The sequence below is a fragment of the Carettochelys insculpta genome, chromosome 2, assembly GCF_033958435.1.
Source record: "Carettochelys insculpta isolate YL-2023 chromosome 2, ASM3395843v1, whole genome shotgun sequence".
NCBI classification, from domain to species: Eukaryota; Metazoa; Chordata; order Testudines; family Carettochelyidae; genus Carettochelys; species Carettochelys insculpta.
Window position 1 is genome coordinate 257,885,567 of NC_134138.1, and position 21,493 is coordinate 257,907,059.

The 21,493-nt window shown below is 39.5% G+C and overlaps 1 protein-coding gene across 1 annotated transcript in view; it reads left to right on the plus strand.

The window, feature by feature from the left end:
• Nucleotides 1-4,381: 4,381 nt before the first annotated feature.
• The window catches only part of ADARB2 (adenosine deaminase RNA specific B2 (inactive)), a 471,396-nt gene continuing 454,284 nt past the window's right edge, over nt 4,382-21,493 (plus strand). The window contains exon 1 of the mRNA XM_074985018.1: nt 4,382-4,719. Within this exon, the coding sequence (XP_074841119.1) occupies nt 4,620-4,719 (100 nt within the window). The 5' untranslated portion in view covers nt 4,382-4,619. The remainder of the gene's footprint in view (nt 4,720-21,493) is intronic.

The window sequence follows — 21,493 nt, forward strand, 5'->3', positions numbered from 1 at the left end:
CAACCCCTCAGCTGATGGCCGCCATGGCGGACCCCGCTATTTCAATGTTGCAGGACGCGGATTGTCTACACGTGCCCTACTTCGACGTTCAACTTCGAAGTAGGGCGCTATTCGCACCCCCCTCATGGGGTTAGCAACTTCGATGCCTCACCGCCTAATGTTGATTTCAACTTCGAAATAGACTCCCAACACGTGTAGCCGTGACAGGCGCTATTTCGAAGTCGGCGCCACTACTTCGAAGTAGCGTGCACGTGTAGACGCGGCCACAGATAGTTTAGCTGTTGATTGCTGCCTGCTAGTGAATAAACTCCTTGGTCTTTTCTTCAGTCCTTTTATTTTGAGAAGAGAAGAGAAGAGAAGAGTTGCATCATATCAAGACTGTACTGAGGTTTTGGTTTGTTGCAGTCATTGTTGGTGGGTCACTCCCGGTACTAAGGAAATGCCTTATAGGAATCTGAATAGAAGTTCCATCAATCATGTGTTGTAATGGCTGCAACCAGCTATGAAGAAGATAAGTCAGAAAAGGAATGGCTGTTCTTCAGATAGCATGGAGATGACTGTGAAAGAGCATTATATATGTGGACTGGCATGTCAAAGCAAATCATTCCATCTCTTTCAGCATGTGCAGATTGCAATGCCTCTGTGACATGTTGGTTTCCTTTTCCACTAGGAGACAGGCTAAGGTGTGGTGGACAAGCTGCAGCTTCTGGAGAGCTTTACCTGTAGCTCCAGATAATGCAGTCTGAAATAGTTCAACCTATAGGATAAAAAAAAATCACTGTAATTGGGCCCTCATCTGAGAAAAAAGGACAAAATCTATGTATTAGATAAAGGAAACTGGCATTTACTGGTAATTTTCATTATTTGGACGTCCAGGAACAGGAATGGTTGCACCAAGGCTGCAGACTGTACTGACCATTCACATGCATGAGATTGCAATTGAGACAGATTGTATTTACTACCGAGAATGAGAGAGAGAGAGAGAGAGAGAGAGAGAGTGGTGTGTGATTATCATGGTGCTAGCCATGCAGTCCATGTCACCTCACAATTTCACTCATAGGTTTCACATAGCAGTTAGACAGAAATGTGGAGAAAGAGTTGGGCTTAGCTGGATGAGGCACTGAGGCCATCCATGATAAGATATGAGGAACAAGTGCCTGCATTTAAGGAATCATGTCAGTTGCAGAAGATTGTGCAACACTCTGTGAATAATGATTGCAAAGGCAGCTGGTTGACTGGTTAATCTTCACTTCCATCTATGGCCACCAGAGCTGTCTTTGTTCAACAATCAGTCTTAGAGTTGTCTGGGAGGGAACTATGTCTTCATCAGAGCTCAAATGTTGCTCAGGCTGCCTTCCTGGTACTTTCTTGATAACATGGCCCAGGAGTGGGCAGTAGTTCACAGATTGTTAGTTCCAAGTGACAGCTTTTTGAGAAAGGTCCAAACAGTCATATTTTTGTGGGGTGGATTGGTAGAATGCCCTCCCTAGGGACTGGCAATACCACAAAGACAACCATTCTCATGGCCTGTAAACACTTCAGTTAGAAGTAGAATAGAGTTTTGTAAAACACTTCAGAACCTCAAAAGAATTATTCACCTTTGAATTAAATCCGAGAAATAGATGAATGTCCAAGGGGGTCTCTTTTTATATTAATTAGAATGCGCTTTTCATTTAAAGCTCATAAACAATATTGTGCATGTAGAGTATTTACATATGGAAAGCAATTGACTTCTAATGACGGTTACCTTTGTGTTTGTCTATGCAGGGATCTGACATAGGCATGGGTAGTGCCCCCAGATTTTGTACCCCACACCAGATTCCCAGCCATCATCCTGCTGTTGATCCCAGATATCGGCCCTGGGGTCCTAGCCACCAGGAGGTCCACTAGCACACAGGAAGACCTGTCAGCCCTGCATCTTGGGCTATGCAGCCACTTCCAGCTGTGGCCTCAAGCTGGGGTGATGAGGGGAGTGGATGAGGTAAGGCAGAGAATGCAGCTCAGAACTCCACCCTTCCAGCGCCACTTGCCTGTCATTTCCACAATGTTCTGTGTATTAATTGGTCCACAACAGCCTCTAGTCTTGTGCACATCTTGTTTTCCAGTGTGCCTGAACTTAGTGGTGTTCCAAACAGTGTGTACCAGCAGGGCCTATTAATGTACAGCATGTTAGAGAACTTTGGAAATCACATCCTTGTACAGCACATTATTGTATCATGATATAGAACGTATCTTCACCCCCAGGCCTGCCAATGGCAGGGAAAGGCGAAGAGATCCTGGCAACTGAAAGGCGCCTGGGGCTCCTGGTACCTCTGTTGCTACTGCAGCTGCAGTGGCAGCCAGAAGCCCGAGCCCTTTAAATCACCTCTAGAGCATGGTGCAGCATGCACCGTGCAACTCTGAGGGTTGAGCGGGGAGGGCAGCCCAACTCTGAGGGCCTGAGGGGAGAGGCAGCACAACTCTGAGCGCTGGACGCTCTGACCCTTCTCCTTCTGCATGAGGCCCCACTCCTTTCAAGCTGCCCCCTCATGCCCATTCCCAACCTTGCCTGGTGGTCCACAGAAGCTATCAGCTCCCCCTGTTCACACCACAGTAATAGAATGGGACAGCATGGGCTGGCATGACTAGAGTAACTAGAAGGGAGATTACAGAAGGTCTAGACTCAAAGACAAAAGGACCAAAAAAGTTATTGGTTACTCCCATGTATTTCCTATATGCCTCCAGATCCAGCTGTTTAGGGGCTTGTTTAGCTGAGCTCTCCAGCAGCCAAACCATTCACTGCCCTGACACGATGATAGACCTGTGTGGGTTTTTTTCTGCATGACTTGTACAATATCTTGCAAAAAAGATCTATATTGGCACCACCACATGACCCTTTCTCTTTACTTCCAGGCAATCCTGGTCCAAACTTACAGACTCTGTCAGAGGACCAGGGCTGTAGGTTGTATGATCATCAGGGCATAGACTATTTTGAATCTTGTGCAATGTGGCTTACACAGCCAGTGGATAATTAATATGTTTTATTCAGAATACGAGACCTGTTGTTGGAGGATTGAATAGATGTACTTGTCCCATTGCCTAGGCACATGTGGGTCAAATTAAGACCTTTGTGCAGAAATTACTTGAATTTATTAATGGTTTAAATAAAAAGAATTATTTTATGTCTTTTTTCATATATTTAAAAATATGTAAGTACAACCCTATCTAAAGAAAACATTTCAGGGGTATAAAACATTTGAATATACTGATGTCTGACTAGCAGGTAAATACTGCACAGCCTGGAGTGCAGCTAAATGCAGACAAGAGAGAGTTTGAGATTAAAGGAGTTCCAATAATCAGGGTTTTACTGTACTCACTGCAAACGGAACAGACACTGAGGTTATTAATTATTTTGCACAACTTTTTTAATATTATTTTCTTCTGTGTTCCCAATCTAGGGTTCCAGATTCACAATCTTTGATCACATGATAACTAAGAGGGGAAAGATCCCGATGAGAAAGGCTCCTTCTCATCAGAATGTGTGAACCACCTGCTGTGTAACCTTTTATTTTCTTAATAAAAGTGTAATATTTTGTGGTCAAGGTTTTCTATGGAATGCTGTTGCTGTCTTTCTCCATATAATTCCGCCTTACTAGTTATCTTATTGCCCAGTTTCCTGAATGAAGAGATGGACAGCATAATGTCTGTTTTGAAATCACAGTTAGCCCCAACCCACACACTACTTCGCTAAATTCTCAATGAAGGGCAAAAGGGAATTTATGAATTTAGCAAGCAGTGTGCCTTTAAAAAACTAAATTCACAAATAGGAACCTTGCATAAGATTTGGAGGTACTGTGTTTCTTCAACAGTAACCTATATTCTTCCCCTTGAAGCAATAATCAGCTCAGTAAAGGAACTAGTTAATAACTGTTTCATTAGGGGAAAGTCACAGCATATCTGTGTGTCAGGAAGCATAATATTTTGTGTCCATATGGTCTACAGCAAAAAAATAAAATAAAACCCATGCAATCCCTTTTGTAGCATCCCTTCTTGTAAGCTGCCCCTTAGGCTTTCCCCAGATAAACTGGCAGAATGTTTTTATTCCCTACAGTGCAGTTCTCCCTTCCTTTCTATCAGGTCCAAGGCATATCCGTCAGCCCAAACGGGAGCTGAGTTTGCAAGCTGACAGAGGATGGAGAGGGCTGGTGGTGCTGATGTCAGAGCCAGGAGACAGTTGTGATTGGATCTAATTAGACTTTGCAGCAGCAAATAGACAAGCTCCCTGCATGATTGGCTTCAAAGTGGCTGGTGCCAAACAACTAGCAGAGGTGCAAAAAGTAGAAGCAGTGCATTTACAGCCCTGATAAAGGAAGGCAGCCTGAGTGAAAGCAACCAGGCTCTTCTGCAGCTTTAGTCTGTACCTTTCCACAGTTCTCACTACAAGCATTCAAGCAGGTCAGCTCAGAAGATCAGAGACACTTAACCCAGCTGACACCAAGTGACAGAGAATAATTAGAATTAAAAACCATGCAGTACTAAAAAGTGAACCTTACCCACAGATCTATAAAGCAGCACAAACAAGAGGTGAAATTTTACAAGAAAGGAAAGCCCTCTACATTCTTGTTTACTGAACTACAGTTATGACATCAGTCCTGGGGAACAACAGAGCTTCTGGAGGTCCAAGTAGTCAACTAAAATGCAAGTCCAAAAGGAGGAGGAGAAGGAGATCAAAGAGGAAAGGTAAGGTTTGCTTTCCTCGCCCTTTCTTTTCCTTCAGTCTCTCTCTTCTTAGTCTCTCTCGCTCACTCACTCTCGGGCTGCTGCTGCTTTTGTTGTCTATTTATATTGGATATATGCACTTTTTGTAGCCTTCAGGATGCTGTCTACACAGAACACTGGTCTTGGGGGTTGTGAAATACCCCACAGTTTCATGCAGGCTGTAACAAAGAGAGTCTTGCAATTGCTGTATGCCTGTAAAAGGACAGGGTTTGTTATTTTGTTAAAGGACAAGGCAAGTGTTTTGTTTCCTGCTTTCTTTGTACTCGAATCAGTTTAATTGTCCAGGTACTGCAGAACAACTCAACAGTCCGCGGTTAGTGCTTCCTTTGACCCTACCAGAGGTAATGTTATCACGTTTCCTAATGAAATAATACTTTGCACTGTCCTAGGAATTAAAAAGGAAATAAAAGGAAGCAAGACTTTTAACAGTGTTCAAATGCAGATCACCTCCAGTTTCAGAGTTGCTCAGACCACTGACACTGGCTTTCCAATAATATGGAATCAATTCTTATTTATCTGAATATTCCTCCTATGACAATTAAGAGCTGCCTTGCAAGTCTCACTTGCACAGGTCATATGAAGCACAAATTTAGTATATAAAAGAGGATAGCGAGTACACCATCTTGTTGGTAGTGAAACAAGCTGGAAATCAGTGGAGGGAGGAAAAACAGTTTTCAGACAGGTTGCTGTTTACAAATTGTTGTTTTGCCTTGTTGTTAATACTTGCCTGGGCTTGCTGAAATAAAGTTAGTAAATGCATTAATTCTGATCCACTTCTCTAATCAAACCTGTGGTATGGATTTGCTAGAGTAATAATTACTCTAATCCCAAAAAAGTGTTAAGCTCGGGAATGTCCTTGCAGAATATGGGTATGTCTTAGATAAAAGCTTTTCCCAAGACAGTCATGTTTTCTCAGATAAAGGGAATAAGATCCTACTGCCATATTCCTGGTGCTATGCCTGAACGGTTAAAGTTGAGATATTGTAAGTACTTTAAAATAAAATAAAATTGATTTAATAAGCAGAATGTCAGAAATGCCCAACTGCAATCTGTTAGACTGTAAAGATGCGAATACAAGAGCTGTAAATTCCTCTTAGTCTGTAATTGTCATTGGTATAGAGGCCTAAGAGAAGTTTGTCAGCTAGCTCATCAACTCAAGCTGTTCTTTTAAAACCTCTGAGCACCTTAGTTCTTCTTCAGATTCTGGAAGTTAACCAGACAGTTTGGAATCCCTAAATGTTAATTATTCATGTGTCTTTTAATTATTGCCTCGTGTGAAAGATGCTGGATTCAAATTGTGGTAACTTTCAAGAAAGGCACCAAAACAGGCGTTCTGGGGCAACTTGCAATAACCAGATAAATGTTAAAAGGAGTACTCTGCATAATTAATGGTCATTATTATATGTTTACCAGGCAGTCCATCTTGTTGTTCAAAAATTTAGCAACAAGTGCCCTAAATTAAGTAAAACAAACATGCTTATGTGAATGCATACTTGAAATAGAAAAGCAGCAGCCGGCATACAACATTGACTCATTTCGATAAATCTGTAATATTTTCCACCATCTGATACCCAAAAGGTTTCTACAATTGTGCATAATACTATGTCACAAAAGAACTATTATCTAAAGTGCTAAGCAGGGGGAAAGTCCCTTCTCCTCCTGCCATGCAAACAAAACCGCTGTGGATTACTTCTATTTATTCATAAGGCTCTCTGTCTTTACCTTAACCAAAGTCTACTGACTTTGTAATAACTTATATGTGCTTTAGCAAACCTTCTTGTCAGGAAGTTAAAATTTGGCAACAGACTCTGATCTAAACTTGGCTACAGAAGTGAGTCAATAATTCGTTTAACTATAAAAGAAAGATTCAAAGACTAATTACACCTGTTAGTTTTGTTTCTAAGACAACAGACAAAAGGGAAGATCTTTAATAAGGTGTCACTTCCTATAACTCTGTTTTGTTGAAATAACAGGAAAGTTAGGCATTTTCTTAAGCCAGCAAATTTGCTAAATGAACACACAATTGGAATTTGGTAAAAATCCTGAAAGGAATTGATTCATTTGTCCGGTAGTAGATTGATGACTTTCCGGAGCTAATTTCTGGTTCCCTGGAATATGTACAGATGTGACTAGTTTCTGAATATTTTTAACTGGTTATTATGTTAATTGTAAGAACAGTGGTTGTATAGGTACAATTCTAATTTCTCTTCACATAAATTTTTAGTGCACACTTACAAAAATTCATAAGTACATGAATATATGCTGAAAACTTGAGGAAAACCCAATAGTGAAACTGTTGAATCTGTTTTTAAGGCACACCAATTTCCATACTGATTGTACTTTTTATTAAGATCAGTTAATTTCTGATGTGAAGCTGTTGTTTAATGAATCAGCTACATTGAGCACTCAACAAGAAAAGCGTTAAGAGAACATGTCTTTTACATGAATAAATATGGTTTCTACTCTTTTGCAGATACTGCACACAATGTATTGTAATCAACAGAGGAAAAACCTTTTAACAGAATAATACAAAAATACTTTAACATGTAACTATTTCTGGTGTGTTTTCTGTCTACAGCGGGTACACTTTTGGCAAGCGTTACTGAAGAAATTACAACAGATTTGTGTGTGGATATTAAAAGATATCTTGGGGTATGTGTGTGTACACAAATGCACACAGACCCACTCCCCTTAGTGCTCAACTTTAATTTAGCAGGAATGAGTGTGAGAAAATGAAATCTATCTAAAGACGGATGCTCTTCAAGGAGCATACAAACAGATCATTTGTAGAAATAAATTCTCTGTACTAGCTATAAGCTACATCTGTGATGTGTTTATATGCTAGGTTAGTAAGTTGTACTACTTGGAGTAGGAGCAACTATCCTCTCTATTTGATCCCATTCCTCCTGTTTTTCTGATTTTACGTTCCAGGTTTTTGTTCATTCTCCTGCACTAATAGATATGAATTTTAATGCAATGCTTCTGTATATCGAAGTATAACCCTTTTCTACTTTTTTTGCTTTATCCTGGCACTATGTTTTAGAGGAGTTACCTCAGAGGCACTTACACCTCAGGAAAACAGATTACATTCCACACAAGTTAAATTTCTCCCTTTATTTCAGATGAGTATAGTGAAACTATCATGCCGCTACAAGGACAGGCATTGTTTCTGTGTATGCAAATCAGGCTTTGGAGGGTGTAACTACCATGTACAGTATGATTTTCAGTGTTCAAAGATATTGTTCAGTTACTACTCTATAGTCCCTGTATTATCTCTATAGTGAATGAGTTTCAGAGCTTGTTAAGATCCTAGTATTAAGGCGTAAACAAATGTCCATGCAGTGCATATCACGTTACAAGCTTATTTACATAGACTACTTGGATAAAGTATATTGGAAGGCTAAAATACTCTGGTATTCATAATTTTTTTTATAAGCTTCTATAGGTAAGAACAGTTACACTGTCATTCAAAAACTCAGCAATTTTAAGTCTTAGTGGTAAATAAATAGCATACTTGCTTAGTGAGCAGTTGTAAAATACAGGCATTTGCCAGAATACCGGTATGATAAGTTTCAGGACATTATAAATAGCAGGTCTGTAGCAGCATTCATTTCATACTTTTTAATTTATTTCTATGGTGTGAGCTGACTTTAGAGAAATAAGGTTAATAATTCTGAGAAATCTATGTTAGTGTTCAGTGGTTGTGTGTCCCTTTGCAAAACAACGAAACATACCTTGCACGTTGACATGCACAAGAGTACGAAATGTAGTAGATTACTGGCAAAATTCACTTTATTGCCCTGAATTAATTCTGTGCAGAAATAAGAAAGCAAGGGCAAGAACTTTAAAAAGAAAGTTTGTTTTGGGATGACTGTAGTTAAATTAGGACTAAAATAAGATGGAGTTGCAACATGCTGATCACGGGGTAAAAGGCCAAACTTTTATATGTGCTCCTCATCTTGGTGGAAATCAGCATTTGGAATCTTAATGTGGAATTGAAGCCACAAGGTGCCACTACTTCATTATTTCATTGTTTTCTGATACACGACAAAAATTAAATTTATTTCATGTTTGAGTGTAATTTCCCCAAAACCACTTACTCATAGAAAACTGGAGAGAATCAGATATAAGCACAAAATGAAATGTTGCAGAAGAAAGACAGCAAGAGAGAGCTGAGCTTGCTATCGGTATTGAGAGGTGAGAAATAAAAATTGGCAAAATAAGCCCACTACGTACAGTGGATGAGTGAGAGAGGCAGGGTTATGATGCAAGGAAATTTCAGGGAAAAAAAAAACTTAAACAGAAAGATTGTGCTAAGGTTGGAACAAGGAAATCGGCTTGGTTCTTCATCACTCAGCAATACCAAAGTAATAAATGAGCATGTTGCAGCTGGGCTATGTTCAGGGACACAACTCCTTCTCCACGACAGGATTACGTCGTGCTTCAAGATGTGCTCTGCTTATCTGATACTCTGACAGCTCGAGAGGAAGGGACTGAATTTGGTGATAAAATTAAATTGATTAAGCCTTTAGCCATCTAATTTGGAACCTTTTTTTTAACTATTACCTCCAATTTCTAGTGATCCGTGTAATGACAGCAATTTGTGATTGCATCAAGGGCATTAGCTACAATGGCTGAACTTCATTTTAGAATAAAAATATGGGATTCATACTTCCATATCTAAATAGCGGAGGATTTAGTTATAGCAAAATTGCCTCTTACTAGCAACAACATGTAGGTGAGCAGGACAATAAAATTAAGCATTTTGCCTCACCAGCGATAGCAGAATATTTTTGATTAACCCTAAAATATTTATGTAAAGGAGAAAAAGCACTAGCATGTAAATCACTAATGTATCCACACCATATCTGTGCGTTCCTTGTAAATAGAGATGTTCATTTTTGAACAATTAGAAATGAATTCAGGGTTTTTTGCTTCCTATTGCGGCCATTCAAAATCTCTTAAAGACACCTGCCAACATCACAATGCGGAAAATGACTGTATGTCACTTAACAGCTGTCATTTCTTTTTGAGTTGAACAGGTAAGTTTTCCCACATAGCTCTAAGCACCCAGGCTCACAAACTCGAGTTAGTTAAGCGAGATTAAGGGAGTTTTTAAAACATTTATGACAGCTCTTTTTGAAGTTCTACTGATATACATAGGAAACACTGCACTAAAAATTAAAGGTCATTTGAAATTGCCTGACGAAATATCAAAGCCACTAAAGGTCTGTACAAATAGTTTTATTAGCTTTACTTGTCTTTGTCTGTGTGTGAGAGTAAAAGAAAAAGGGAAACATTACAATACCTAATGTCCACTAATTGAACTATTTGGAAATCCTCCTGGCCTCTGTGCTATAGGTGTTGTGAGTAGTAATGAACCTAAATTGAGTCCTACATTTATAGCCAACTATCTCTACATCCTTCCAGGCAGTTTACACTTTTTTCTTTGTAAACTATTATTTATCCAGGCAATAAAGCTGATATGCATCAGCAGATACATCGGTCTAAAAGGGTGCATGATAAACTTGACATTTTTTTAATGTATCACAGTCTGATTTCCCTGTAAATTACATAAGCTCCACTAGTAAATAAAGTGCTTATTTCTTCTCTATCTGATCTTCCTTCTCCTGTTGGCTGTATTGCTTAAAATTCAGACAACCTAGCAGAGTTTGCAAAAGCATGTTGTAATTGTAACTGTAACAAAAGAGTGCTTTGTTAACTCATGGTAGCAGCTTATCAACTCATAATAGCATCTAACCCTGGTCATTCGTAAAGTAATCAAAGGTATTACCTTTAGTATACAAGCGATCTGCTGCCTTATTGTTAAGGTTTTTTAATATCTCTTCTTGAAAAGCTGTATTTTTTTTCTTTTTAACATGCAGTGAGAGAAAGTAGTTAATGTTTGCTTGAAGTATGTAGATAAGTTTCTGGGCTCTGAATTAACCACAGCCATTCAAGGCTAAGAACTGGAGGTAGCTGAGAACAAGCAGCTCAATGAAAACCAGTGCTGAATGTGCAGCAGTGATGAGAAAGGGAAACAGAAAGGAACAGGAGTCAAAAATATCAATGAAAGTATTACAGTGTATATATACACTGTATTGTGTGGGTGTGTGTAAAATGAAAGGTACACTCTCAGCTGAATACTGGTTATTTTTGGTTTTTGGTTGTTGTTTTCTCTGGTCATCTTGTCCCAAAAATATATTGCAGAAATAGATGTACAGTAACACTGCAGATAAAGAATTAAGAGTCGTGGAAAGTCTTCCATCTGGAGAGAGGACACATAAGAGGGGTGATGGCAAAGGTATGCAATTAATGAATGGTGGTAGGGTAGGTAAATCAGGTGATACTTATATTAAAACACTGAAATGGAAAGGCAACATATTTGAAACTGACAAAAGGATATGACTTTTGTACAACACACAAAGAACCTGTGGAACTCACTGCTTCTGGATATTTCTGACTTCAAGATCTTCATACATATAGGATTAAAAAAAAATATGGACAGTGAGCTTGATCTTGCACAGCTGAGATCAGTGGAAAGTTTGCCACTGACTTCAGTGAATGCAGAATCAGGATAAAGGGAGAGTACCCATTCATGCAGAAAAACAATTTTGTTTTTAAGTAGGAGCTATAAATCCTTGTTCTTCAAGGCATAATCTAATCACAAACTAGGGGCAGGGGTGGGGTGAGGAGAGAAGGAAAGCATTTTTTTTCACCCTACTCTAGTGTTCCGGATACGGTCAGCAATACACTACTTCAGCTAGAGAGCCACAGATATGAGGCAGGCGGGCAATTCCTATATTCTGATATTGCTGCTGATACTGCACACAGAAAATTACCATAGTTCCCTTACAAGCATTAGGGTTTTCCACATTCTCCCTGAACCGTATATGTGAAGATGTGCTAAAACTGAATCCTGTTGTCTTGCTTTGCTGATACAGAAGATTTAAAACACCAGCGGTGAAATATCTAAAAAATTGGCTAAAATGACATGTGTGGGCAGGTAATGATTTCTTTTAAGCTAAAGAAAATCAGTGTTTGTTTGGTGTGGTTTTTTTTTCGTGACTGCCAGCTTTTATTACTATTATCATTTAGTTGTACTATCATAATACCCAGTTACAGTAAGTCTGTATATTTAGATCAGTGCATCAGTCTTGCAACCCTAAGTAATCTTATTTACACAAGTGTTCCCTCTGAACTGAGGACTGGGTCCCAATAGAGTCTTAACTGTATCCAATTTTGGATATATGCCACCTCCTAATATTGTTGGAAAGTCTCAATCATAATGGAGATTGTTGGTTCTTTCCTCTTACGGGGTTCAGTGAAGGGTTCACGGCTAGATATCAGTCTGAAATGTGCAGAACTGTGACTTCACCCTCTTTAGATAATCTGTGCTGTCTAAAAGAGAAACTTTGTTTAAAATTATTAGTGGAGTCCTCTCTGACTGTTAATAAAACACCAGCATGTAGAGTCAAAGGTGTCTGAGGAAAAAAAGTTGAATGTGACAGACTTTGTATCTCCATCCTTGTAAAAAGAGATTTACACTATTAATTTTACATAATTATCTCATCTTAGAAGCTGCAAAAGGTCTGTTGATTCTTCGAATGGTGGTGGCAGACAGGGTAAGGGAGTAAGTTAAATGCCATGGCAAATATGAGCCAGAAATTATCATCAAACAATGGCTATGATGCCTTTGCTAATAACATATCACCCTCAAAGCAGTCCTGAAGCTTTCACTTATACATTCACTGTAATTTATAGTAAGGCTCTACTGCATGAGACAGGGCAGTAGAACTGTGCTCTGTGTAAAAACAAAAAAAATAAACAAACAAAAAAAAAAAAACCAGTCCAGTAGCACTTTGAAGACTAACAAAATAATTTGTTAGGTGATGAGCTTTTGTGGGATAGACCCACTTCTTCAGATCATAGCCATACCAGAACAGACTCAATATTTAAGGCACAGAGAACCGAAAATAGATTAGCATGGCTTTCTCTGTTACTGTGCTCGCTCTCTCTCTCTCTCTCCGTGTGTGTGTGAGAGAGAGAGAGAGAGAGAGAAATATGGTTTCCAGTGGCTCTAGACGTCTAGACATGCTAAATTGATAGGTATCATAAATGCCAGGATGTGTTAGTAAATAGCTCTTAAACACAGCAGAGTCCAAACAGTTCTTTCTTCAAATTGGGTTATTATTGGTTCTTAGAATATTATGTTTAAGAATATTATATATAGATAAAAAATCACACACAGACACTTATGTATGTAACAGTCCCAAATATATTAGCACCAAAACAAAAGTGCAAAACTATCCAAAGAAAATAACTGGAAAAAATAGAGCAATAAATGGAAGGAACTGTTTCTAATCCGTAGTTTTTCAAATTATATTTACAGTATATGAAATAACTGCCTTTGCTGCATGTTTTTTTTTAACTTGGTTACCAGGTCTGATAGCTAATTTAAACAGGTTTTCTTATTATGAACTCAAATACCGTAGACCAGAAGTTAAGCAAAAACATTTAATACATTAAGATGAAAAGGTTTGGTTTTAAGCCTCTTCTTCTGTTGGTTTGGTTTCAGCTGCCTCTATGGCAGAATTCACACTTCAGTGGGAACAGGAGCAGACCATTAGCTTGTGTTTTGTATTACATTCATCCCATCACACCTGCCACAAAATAGATAATATTCCTGAGATGTTTATATGTAAAATAAACTTTCCTGTAGCTGATATCTCACTTTTTTCCTTCCCGCTTGTCAGTCACTTCTATGCAGATGTTGAAATTTATACAAACAGTAATTTTTTTCGGGGGGGGGGGAAGGGAAGGGAATCATAGCTGTTTGTATTGTCTCTATCCATTTGTTAAGCAGCAGAGACAGTAAATACATTGCAGTTCAGCCAGATCTTGCTTGCTGTTTATATCTTTAATAGTTTAAAAAGAATATTATAAGCAGAAAATGTAACCTGACGTGATGGCCAAAAGATTTCCCCAAGCAGCTAACTGTTACACAGTGTATTAATCGAGTTGTGTTGCTGCACGTATTTATGCTAAAACATTTGATATATTTATCTATAAAATCTATTATTTTAAAAATTATGAGATTTGGCTCATCGTCACCCAGATTACTTTAAATGTCCAATTTTACAGGCACCTGCTATACTTCACAAAGATTTATTTTAGTGCCCCTGGTATTCACACAAAATACCTTCTGTGCATTCAGCTGAAACCCATGAGCTTTGTTATTTGATTATTGAAAAAGCAAAAGGAATCAACCCTAACCCATGCCAAAATGAAGAATGCATAATATTCAGGTATGACGCCTACTTCCATTCCTCTAGCACAAGCCAAGAGCAAGACTTCTTATGTGAACTTTTGTCCTACCAATAATGTATAGTAAAAGCATACCTTTCCTCTGTAATCAGTTGCTAGGAGAATAGAGAATCTGTAGCTCTGAGCATGTCTGGGACAAATTGTAAACAGTGAGGAAGAAATGCAGTCAGACAGCAACTTGTCATGAGTATCCCGCTCTCAATGGATGACAATTTGTTCTCAAAACCAGATGCATTTGTTAAGGTCTTCACCTTCTGTGATTAGTTAGAAGTGAAATAGAAATCATGATTCTTTGCTCTTATAAGTGTGGCTTATAAGAGTAATAAGGCTAATAATTGCTTTGACAGAACATGCTTTTGCAGATGAGTTATAGACTGTGCAGATTTTGTTAGCCATGTGTCATTTTTCTGATTCCATGGCATCAGCCTCAAAAATACAGTTCTAGTCAGTGATGCTAGAGGGTCCTTCTGAGATCTCTTTGGGAATACCTTGTAAAAATTGGAAGATGTGGGGTGTTTTCCTCCCTGATGATCCTCTTTCTCTGTGTAATTCTAACTCATCCAAGCCACAAAGGACTCTTACTGCTGGGGTTAATAAAAATGTATCATGATCATCAGTGTTGCCATACTAGGTACCTTTGCTTTGAATATTCCAAGCACTGAGGCAGACACTATCCTGTTAAGTCTCACAGTTAGAGAGACAGACAAGCTTAAATTCACAAGTGAGGACACTGAGCTAGAGTGGTTAAGAGACTTGTCTGAGAAAGTGGGTCTGCCCCACAAAAGGTCATTACCTAATCAATTATTTTGTTAGCCTTTAAAGTGCTACTTGACTGCTTGCTTGTTTTGTTAGAATACAGACCGACAAGGCTACCTCTCTGTTACTATTCAGGATCAGGGTCAAGTTTAGAATTCTGAAATTTTATAACACTCAGTTCTGAGCACTAAACCCATGTTCAACTTTATTAGTTGACTTGCTACCTTTGGAATTTATCAAATTGTATAATTCCTCCCCCCACCCCCCCGGGGAGTGTTTTTCCTGGTGTCCCTGGCCATTCATTACGGAAGTTGAACCATGTTCCATTCTGCAGTGTCAGTACTGTATTCACAGTACAGAAACAGAGCATAAATGAAGTCAGCAAATGATCGATTATATTTCTTTGTGAAACAGACTTGCTTTTGTCTTTAGTAGTGCTTATATCAGTGTTTTTGTTTTATTTTAATGGGAAAACAATGGGTAGGGCCAGATCCTCAGCTTGTGTGTTATGTTGGTGTAACTCTTGATTGTGAGAGTTAAATTTCTCCCACAATCACAAGTGTTTGTTTTTGCATCTGGTTTTGAGAACAAAATCATGGTAGAAGGTTTATGGGAATCTGAGTGAGACAATATTGCTAGGAACCACTTCTTCAAATAACTGGCTTTTTGTAAGAACTAAGCATATTTGTAGAGCATATGTTTTCCCTTTTTGATCTAAAAGGGGAATTTGTATACATAGGTGACTGAAATTGTTAGACTTTTTAAAAAACACATTGAAATAAAATAATTAATTTAAAAAGTTTAATAACTATCAAGTTTTATCTAATTTTGTGCAACATTTATGTGTAATTAGAAGTCTTCACAATCTCTGGATTTGTTCTTTGCCTGCAATTCGCTCTGTGTGTATGTTTCCATTTCTTGAAAGACCACTAGGTTGCTGTATGGTAGCGAAGTGCAGTTTCCATTATAACTTGTGTATACTTAGTCATAAATAATTGCAATGAGCTAAAACATGGCAGGTAATTCCAGCAATCAAGAGAAAATTTTAAACAGAACTTGAAAAGAATAAGCATGCTGATTTTGCAGGTTAAGAGATTTAAAAGTGAACATCTGCTGTTATTTTTCATTTGGAAAAAAATTAAAAAGGCTTTTTAAAAAAAAAAAGAACAAAGAAGATGTGGTGCCTTAGTTTATCTTGTGTATTTGTGGTTTTTATTTAGGAACAAAAAAGCCACCAAAATAAAAGAAAAATAAACACCATCAGTAAACTTCTTTCCTTAATTTATTTAAATTCCCATGAATATGTAGTATGATAATTTGAGTGATATGACACAATAGAAATTGTCTTAGTCTTTTGCAATAATGACTAAAAAAAATAGTCAAAGGGTAACTAACTGTAAAGGCTCCAAAGAAACCTTTATTGCCACAACACATTTATTAAACAAAGCCTATGTAACCTTCCAAACATATGAATTTCATTATTTTGTTGTTGAAACAGCCTCAACCAAAACCTCTTTCTTTGTCATCCCCACGTGTTCTTGTCTGACGTGGCTAACCTGAATTGTAAACCTAGGTCTGTGGGATTGTGAGCTAGAGATTTTTTCCAAGCCTGTCCTTGAGGATCCCACTGCATTATACACCTGGGTTTGCAATTGCTGGGCTCATGTCTCACAGCTACACCAACATGTTCACATACCTTTTGATTTGGGTCTGCGGCTTGAGCTATGTCCCATACTTCCCTGTGACAGGACTAGGCCCCTCTCTCTTCAAAGAGTCTGAGGACCTGGGTGCTTGCTTTGCTAAGTCGGTCTGAATTGTGTATGGGGATGAACTGAGAGGCAACGAGGGGAAATTGATGTCTAACCTGAGTCTCAGCCCAGACTTAGTCTGTGTTTATACTCATGTGGAGAGTCGACGGCTGATATGGATTTTTAGGTACCTCTGTTGCGTACCTAAAATTGAGTTTTTCTTCAGCCATTGATTTTGGTGGCTGCCTTCATGGCAGAAGGTCGACAGGAGTGCTCCTCCTGTCAAGCTTCCTTAATCCTCATGGCTCACGAAGAGCTCCGGGGTTGATGTTGATCCGACAATGGGCCATTTTGCGCATTTGCAAAACGACGCCCCAGAAAGTCAAACATGAGCAGCTGATCTTCCTCAGTAAGTGTGGATGTAGGCTTAATGTGCCATGTAGACATATGAAAATCCAGTCATACAAATCCTTACTCACGGAGAAAACTTATTCAAGAAGATCCTGGGAGTGCTTATGAGTGACTCAGAGGTTGTGCAGTGTCTTCAAGGCGGTGATCCTCTTCTCTGCTTTATCCAGTGCTATGCAGTGCCAAGGCATTGTCTTTCTGATTCAGAAAACCACGTTGGTATTATTTCAAAAATGCTTCTTCAGCAACTTAGGTAAGTGCATGCCCTAACCTCTTTGAAATCAATGGGATTTAGGGCCTGTACTAGGGTTGCAAATTGTCAGATGGTGCAATCCCAAAGACTCTGTTCAGCCCCTTCTCTCAGGTCCCACCCTCTGCTCACTCCATCTCTTCTCCCTCACCCTCACTCACTTTCACAAGACTGGGGGAGATTTTGAAGTAGAGGAGGGGTGAAGGATGCAGGCTCTGAGAGGGAGATTGGGTGAGTGATGTGGGTCTGGCCTGGGGCAGGAGGTTGATGTTGAGGAAGGGGTGCAGGCTCTGGGAGGGCGTTTGGGTGCAGGGTACAGGTTCTAGGTTGGGGTAGGGGGTTGGAGTATAGGAGAATGCAGGGGTCACTGTTTATCTCAGCTGGCACCTGAAAGTGACCAGCCTACCCTTTGGCAGCAGCTCCTAGGTGTGAATAGCAGGGTGTCTGTGCATTCTGCCCACAGGCACCAACCTTGCAGTTGCTGTTGGCCACAGTTCCCAACTAATGGGATTTGTGCAGTCAACACCTGGGGCCAGAGGTGATGTCTGGGGGACGCTGCACAAGGAGTCACATGCACCCCCCCATCTTCCACTGCACCCCTCTGCACGCATTGTCAGCACTGCAGCATGCTTCTGGTGGGTGGAGGGGCAGTGCGGTCTGGGAGCAGCACAAGTTAGAGCAGCTCACACTGCTTTCAGGCTGTGCTGCTCCCGGGGAATGGGTGGGACTGCCCCCTCACTCACCGGCATGGCACTTCCAGAGCAAGAGGCAAGCTGGGGTGGGGCACAGCCAAGGGGGAGGAAGGGCTTCAGGTGGAGGGGACTGACAGCCTAGATGATGTCCTTCCTGGAGCTCCCCTCACCAGTCATTACTGCTTAGGGTAGGTGCAGTGCACAGAGACCTCCAACATCACCACCACCACCCAGGAGCTGCAGGGAGACAGTGCTGACTTTCTGGGAGCACCATGGAGCCAAGCCATGCCAGGGAGCCCAAATTAGCTCTACTGTAACACCAATGTTAGTGCCCCAAATCTCCTGGTTTGGCTGAAGTGTTCCCTGGGAGACTCCTGGAAAAAGCACAAGGGTTGGTAACCATAGCCTGTGTAGGTAATAAATCATAGTAATTGACCTTTCAGTAAATAATTCATATTTTGAAAAACGCGAGAGAGAGAGCGAGAGAGAGAGAGAGCACATTCTTGAAGGCTCCTTCACTCACATTTTCTGACTAGGTAAAAAGACACACTGTCACTCACACACGCTACGGGAAGGATTCATTTTTGCTGCAAACCTACTCTTTATAATAACAAAAGAGAGCAATGTGTTAAGTATCTTTCCGCAGTACTGAGCTTGAAACAGCGCCCAGGACAAGCAACCGTATTGAAAGTCAAGGAGCTGACGTTCCTTTTTCCAGCACCCAGCCCCACTGTCTCTGTATTGCCTTAGGCTGTTATGTAGTTTCAAATTTGCGTATCTGCAGCAATAGTGAGATACTTACAGGGGGAAGGATGGTTCAGCAAGTCTGACGCTAGGTCATCTCTCTGTTGGTGATTTGCAGCATTACATTGATATTGCTTGTGCTGGTTTGGTGTGGTTTTACATAAATGTACACCTATCCACCTGTGCAGTCAGACATAGACTTATGTACAAACAGTATCCTTTTACTCTAGTATACTGCAGTGCATTGTGATACAGATTATGCTGATTCACGGCATGAGGTGAAAGGGAGGATCTTCAACGTGTGTTTTGTATGTTCACACAAATACAGGTAGGCAAACATACTACACCATATATTGTTATGCATGCAGTTACCCAATCTGTACACAAAAATTATATTGTGAAGTTAATAATATTATGGCCTGACTGAATATAGGAAACAGGTTTCCATCAATTCTGTTCCAAGAGACGGCTCCTCTATGCTGAATATTGACTAGAATATTACATAAATTTCTCTGCAACAGCTTGTTTCAGGAACTTTTCCTAATAATGTAGATTAAATTAAATTGTTTCTACCACTTTAATGCGTATTCATCAGATAAGAGCCCAGACAATTATTATGGATAGTTTCTCTAGCAGGTGGAGTATCTTTTAGGATTTGATAGACATGGGATTTGATAGAGTAATCTCAGTGAAATTTTGTGGATTATTTTTATGATGGGAGTTAGTATAAAGAGTGAGAACATAAGCAGATTTTGAGGTGATTTCATTATGTTTTTACATTTGCTTGCTTTTATCGCTTTAAACCTAGAATAAGTTCATGCTTTTTAACGCAAGCAATGAACCTCACAAATAAATGCTGCCTAAGCAGTATATTATAAAATAACATTGATAGTATCGAATAATGTTGCTAGAGTGATATATTTTATTGCATTTATTTTCTTAAACTGCAAGAAGATCCAGAAAAAATATTGTGTATTTTTGCACAGATTGGGTTTTATATATAAATGCTTGTGCAGTCTTCAGGTTACAAAATATATTTTGGTTCATAATAAGTAGGTAATGCAATTGATAACATAGACATCATGGTCTATGAGAAAATGCAAATGGAAATCAAAGCACAACTTTCATTTTTTTTAATGGAAAAGAAATAAAGATTGGTAGCAAAACTGAGCCAAAGAAACCATCAGTTGGATCATGTTCCCTTTGAAATCAGTGGGAGTTTTGCTATTTGAACGGGATCAGGCACTATTCTGATTAGGAATCCTGTCGCATAGGTCACACTCATATCGGTAGTCCTATTGCTTTCAAATGCAAATTGACTTCGGTGGCAATACTTATATAATTAGTGTCACATAAACTGGCATTATAAATAATGGGTTGCTGCCAAATTAGAGTTTCTGAAAGAAAATGGAAGTTAGAATTGCACATTCAAGAAAAGCCCTTTATTCTATCTCTGAAGTGTATTGTTAGAATTTAACCTTCCAAGGAGTTTAAAAATACACTTGGATAACACACAAGAAGTTATCAGACTAGACTCCACATCTGTTAATTGCCTTGTTGCTAAATATCAGTAGCAGCACGATATCTGACTTAACAGAAATAGGCATGTTAAATGCTATTAATTTCTTTACACCACTTTGTTATCAATGCAGCTTCAGAGCTATGAATGCATGTTTAATTTCTTACACAGAGACACTACACTTAGTAAAATGCATATTAATATACACACCACCATGTGCCCAGCAATACTCATATTAATTTATATTCAGATTCATATACAGGAACTGAATTCAGGGATAATTTTGAGATTGGCTTCACTAGGAGCTGGATCACACACATGTTTTTTTCAACTCACATTGAGCTAAATTCCAAGGGCAGAATTTGTCTCATCAGGTTTTAATTATTTATCATTAAGAACATGTGATGATCTTTGCCCTCTGGTGTTACTACTCTTACACGCTTACATTGCATGAATTCAGCTGCATGCCAGAATGCATGTCAGCTGCTTTGCCATATCTCCTAGTTTGTTTTTTAAAAATCTTGCATTTTATTTGCTCATGGACCTATGAAAATGGATCAATTCATTAACAAACCTCCAGTTCAGAATTTTCCTATCATTTTCAGCAATTTGTAACCTTAGCCATAAGCCTAGTTTGAAAGTCAGCCGTGCAGTTTAATCGCTTTGTATATTGTCTGTGCCTTATTATGCTGTTACGTCTCTCACAATGAAATTCACCCTGATGTGGGCCTTCTGCAAAATGAGACCCTAATCTTGCAATTAACTCAGTGAAGACAGGCACTAGTGGAGCTTCATGCAGGTACAGGAGACCTCATACGTAGAATCAATTGCAGCATCGCTGACCTCAAGTGCTTAAAACTTAGGAGTGAGGCCTCAAAAATGATGCAATGGGTGTTAACAATGTGAGATTGTAAAGATGTAATAGCATAAAAAAACCCACAAATCTATCAGGCTTTTGAGGCTTTAGGGCAGGGGTGCATAAACATTTTGTAAGTGGGGACACAGTGATATTGGCTCTTCCCCCCCACTACGGCCACCTCTGATTTCCTAGCCCTCTGATTTCTTCTGTGTGGCTGCTGTGTTTCCAAGGGAACCCCCCCCCACCTCCTCTTCTGGGCCAATCAGCATGTGCAGGGGCCCTGAGTCAAGTGCCAGGGCAGCCGGGAAGTTCCTGAATTAAATAGGTACCCCCCTTGGCTCCTATCCCCAAGCACTGTTCCCCCCTTCAGGGCACCCCCTGGAGCTTCCCAGCACCCCCTTCCTGGGTGCCTTACCATATCCCTTCCTGTGG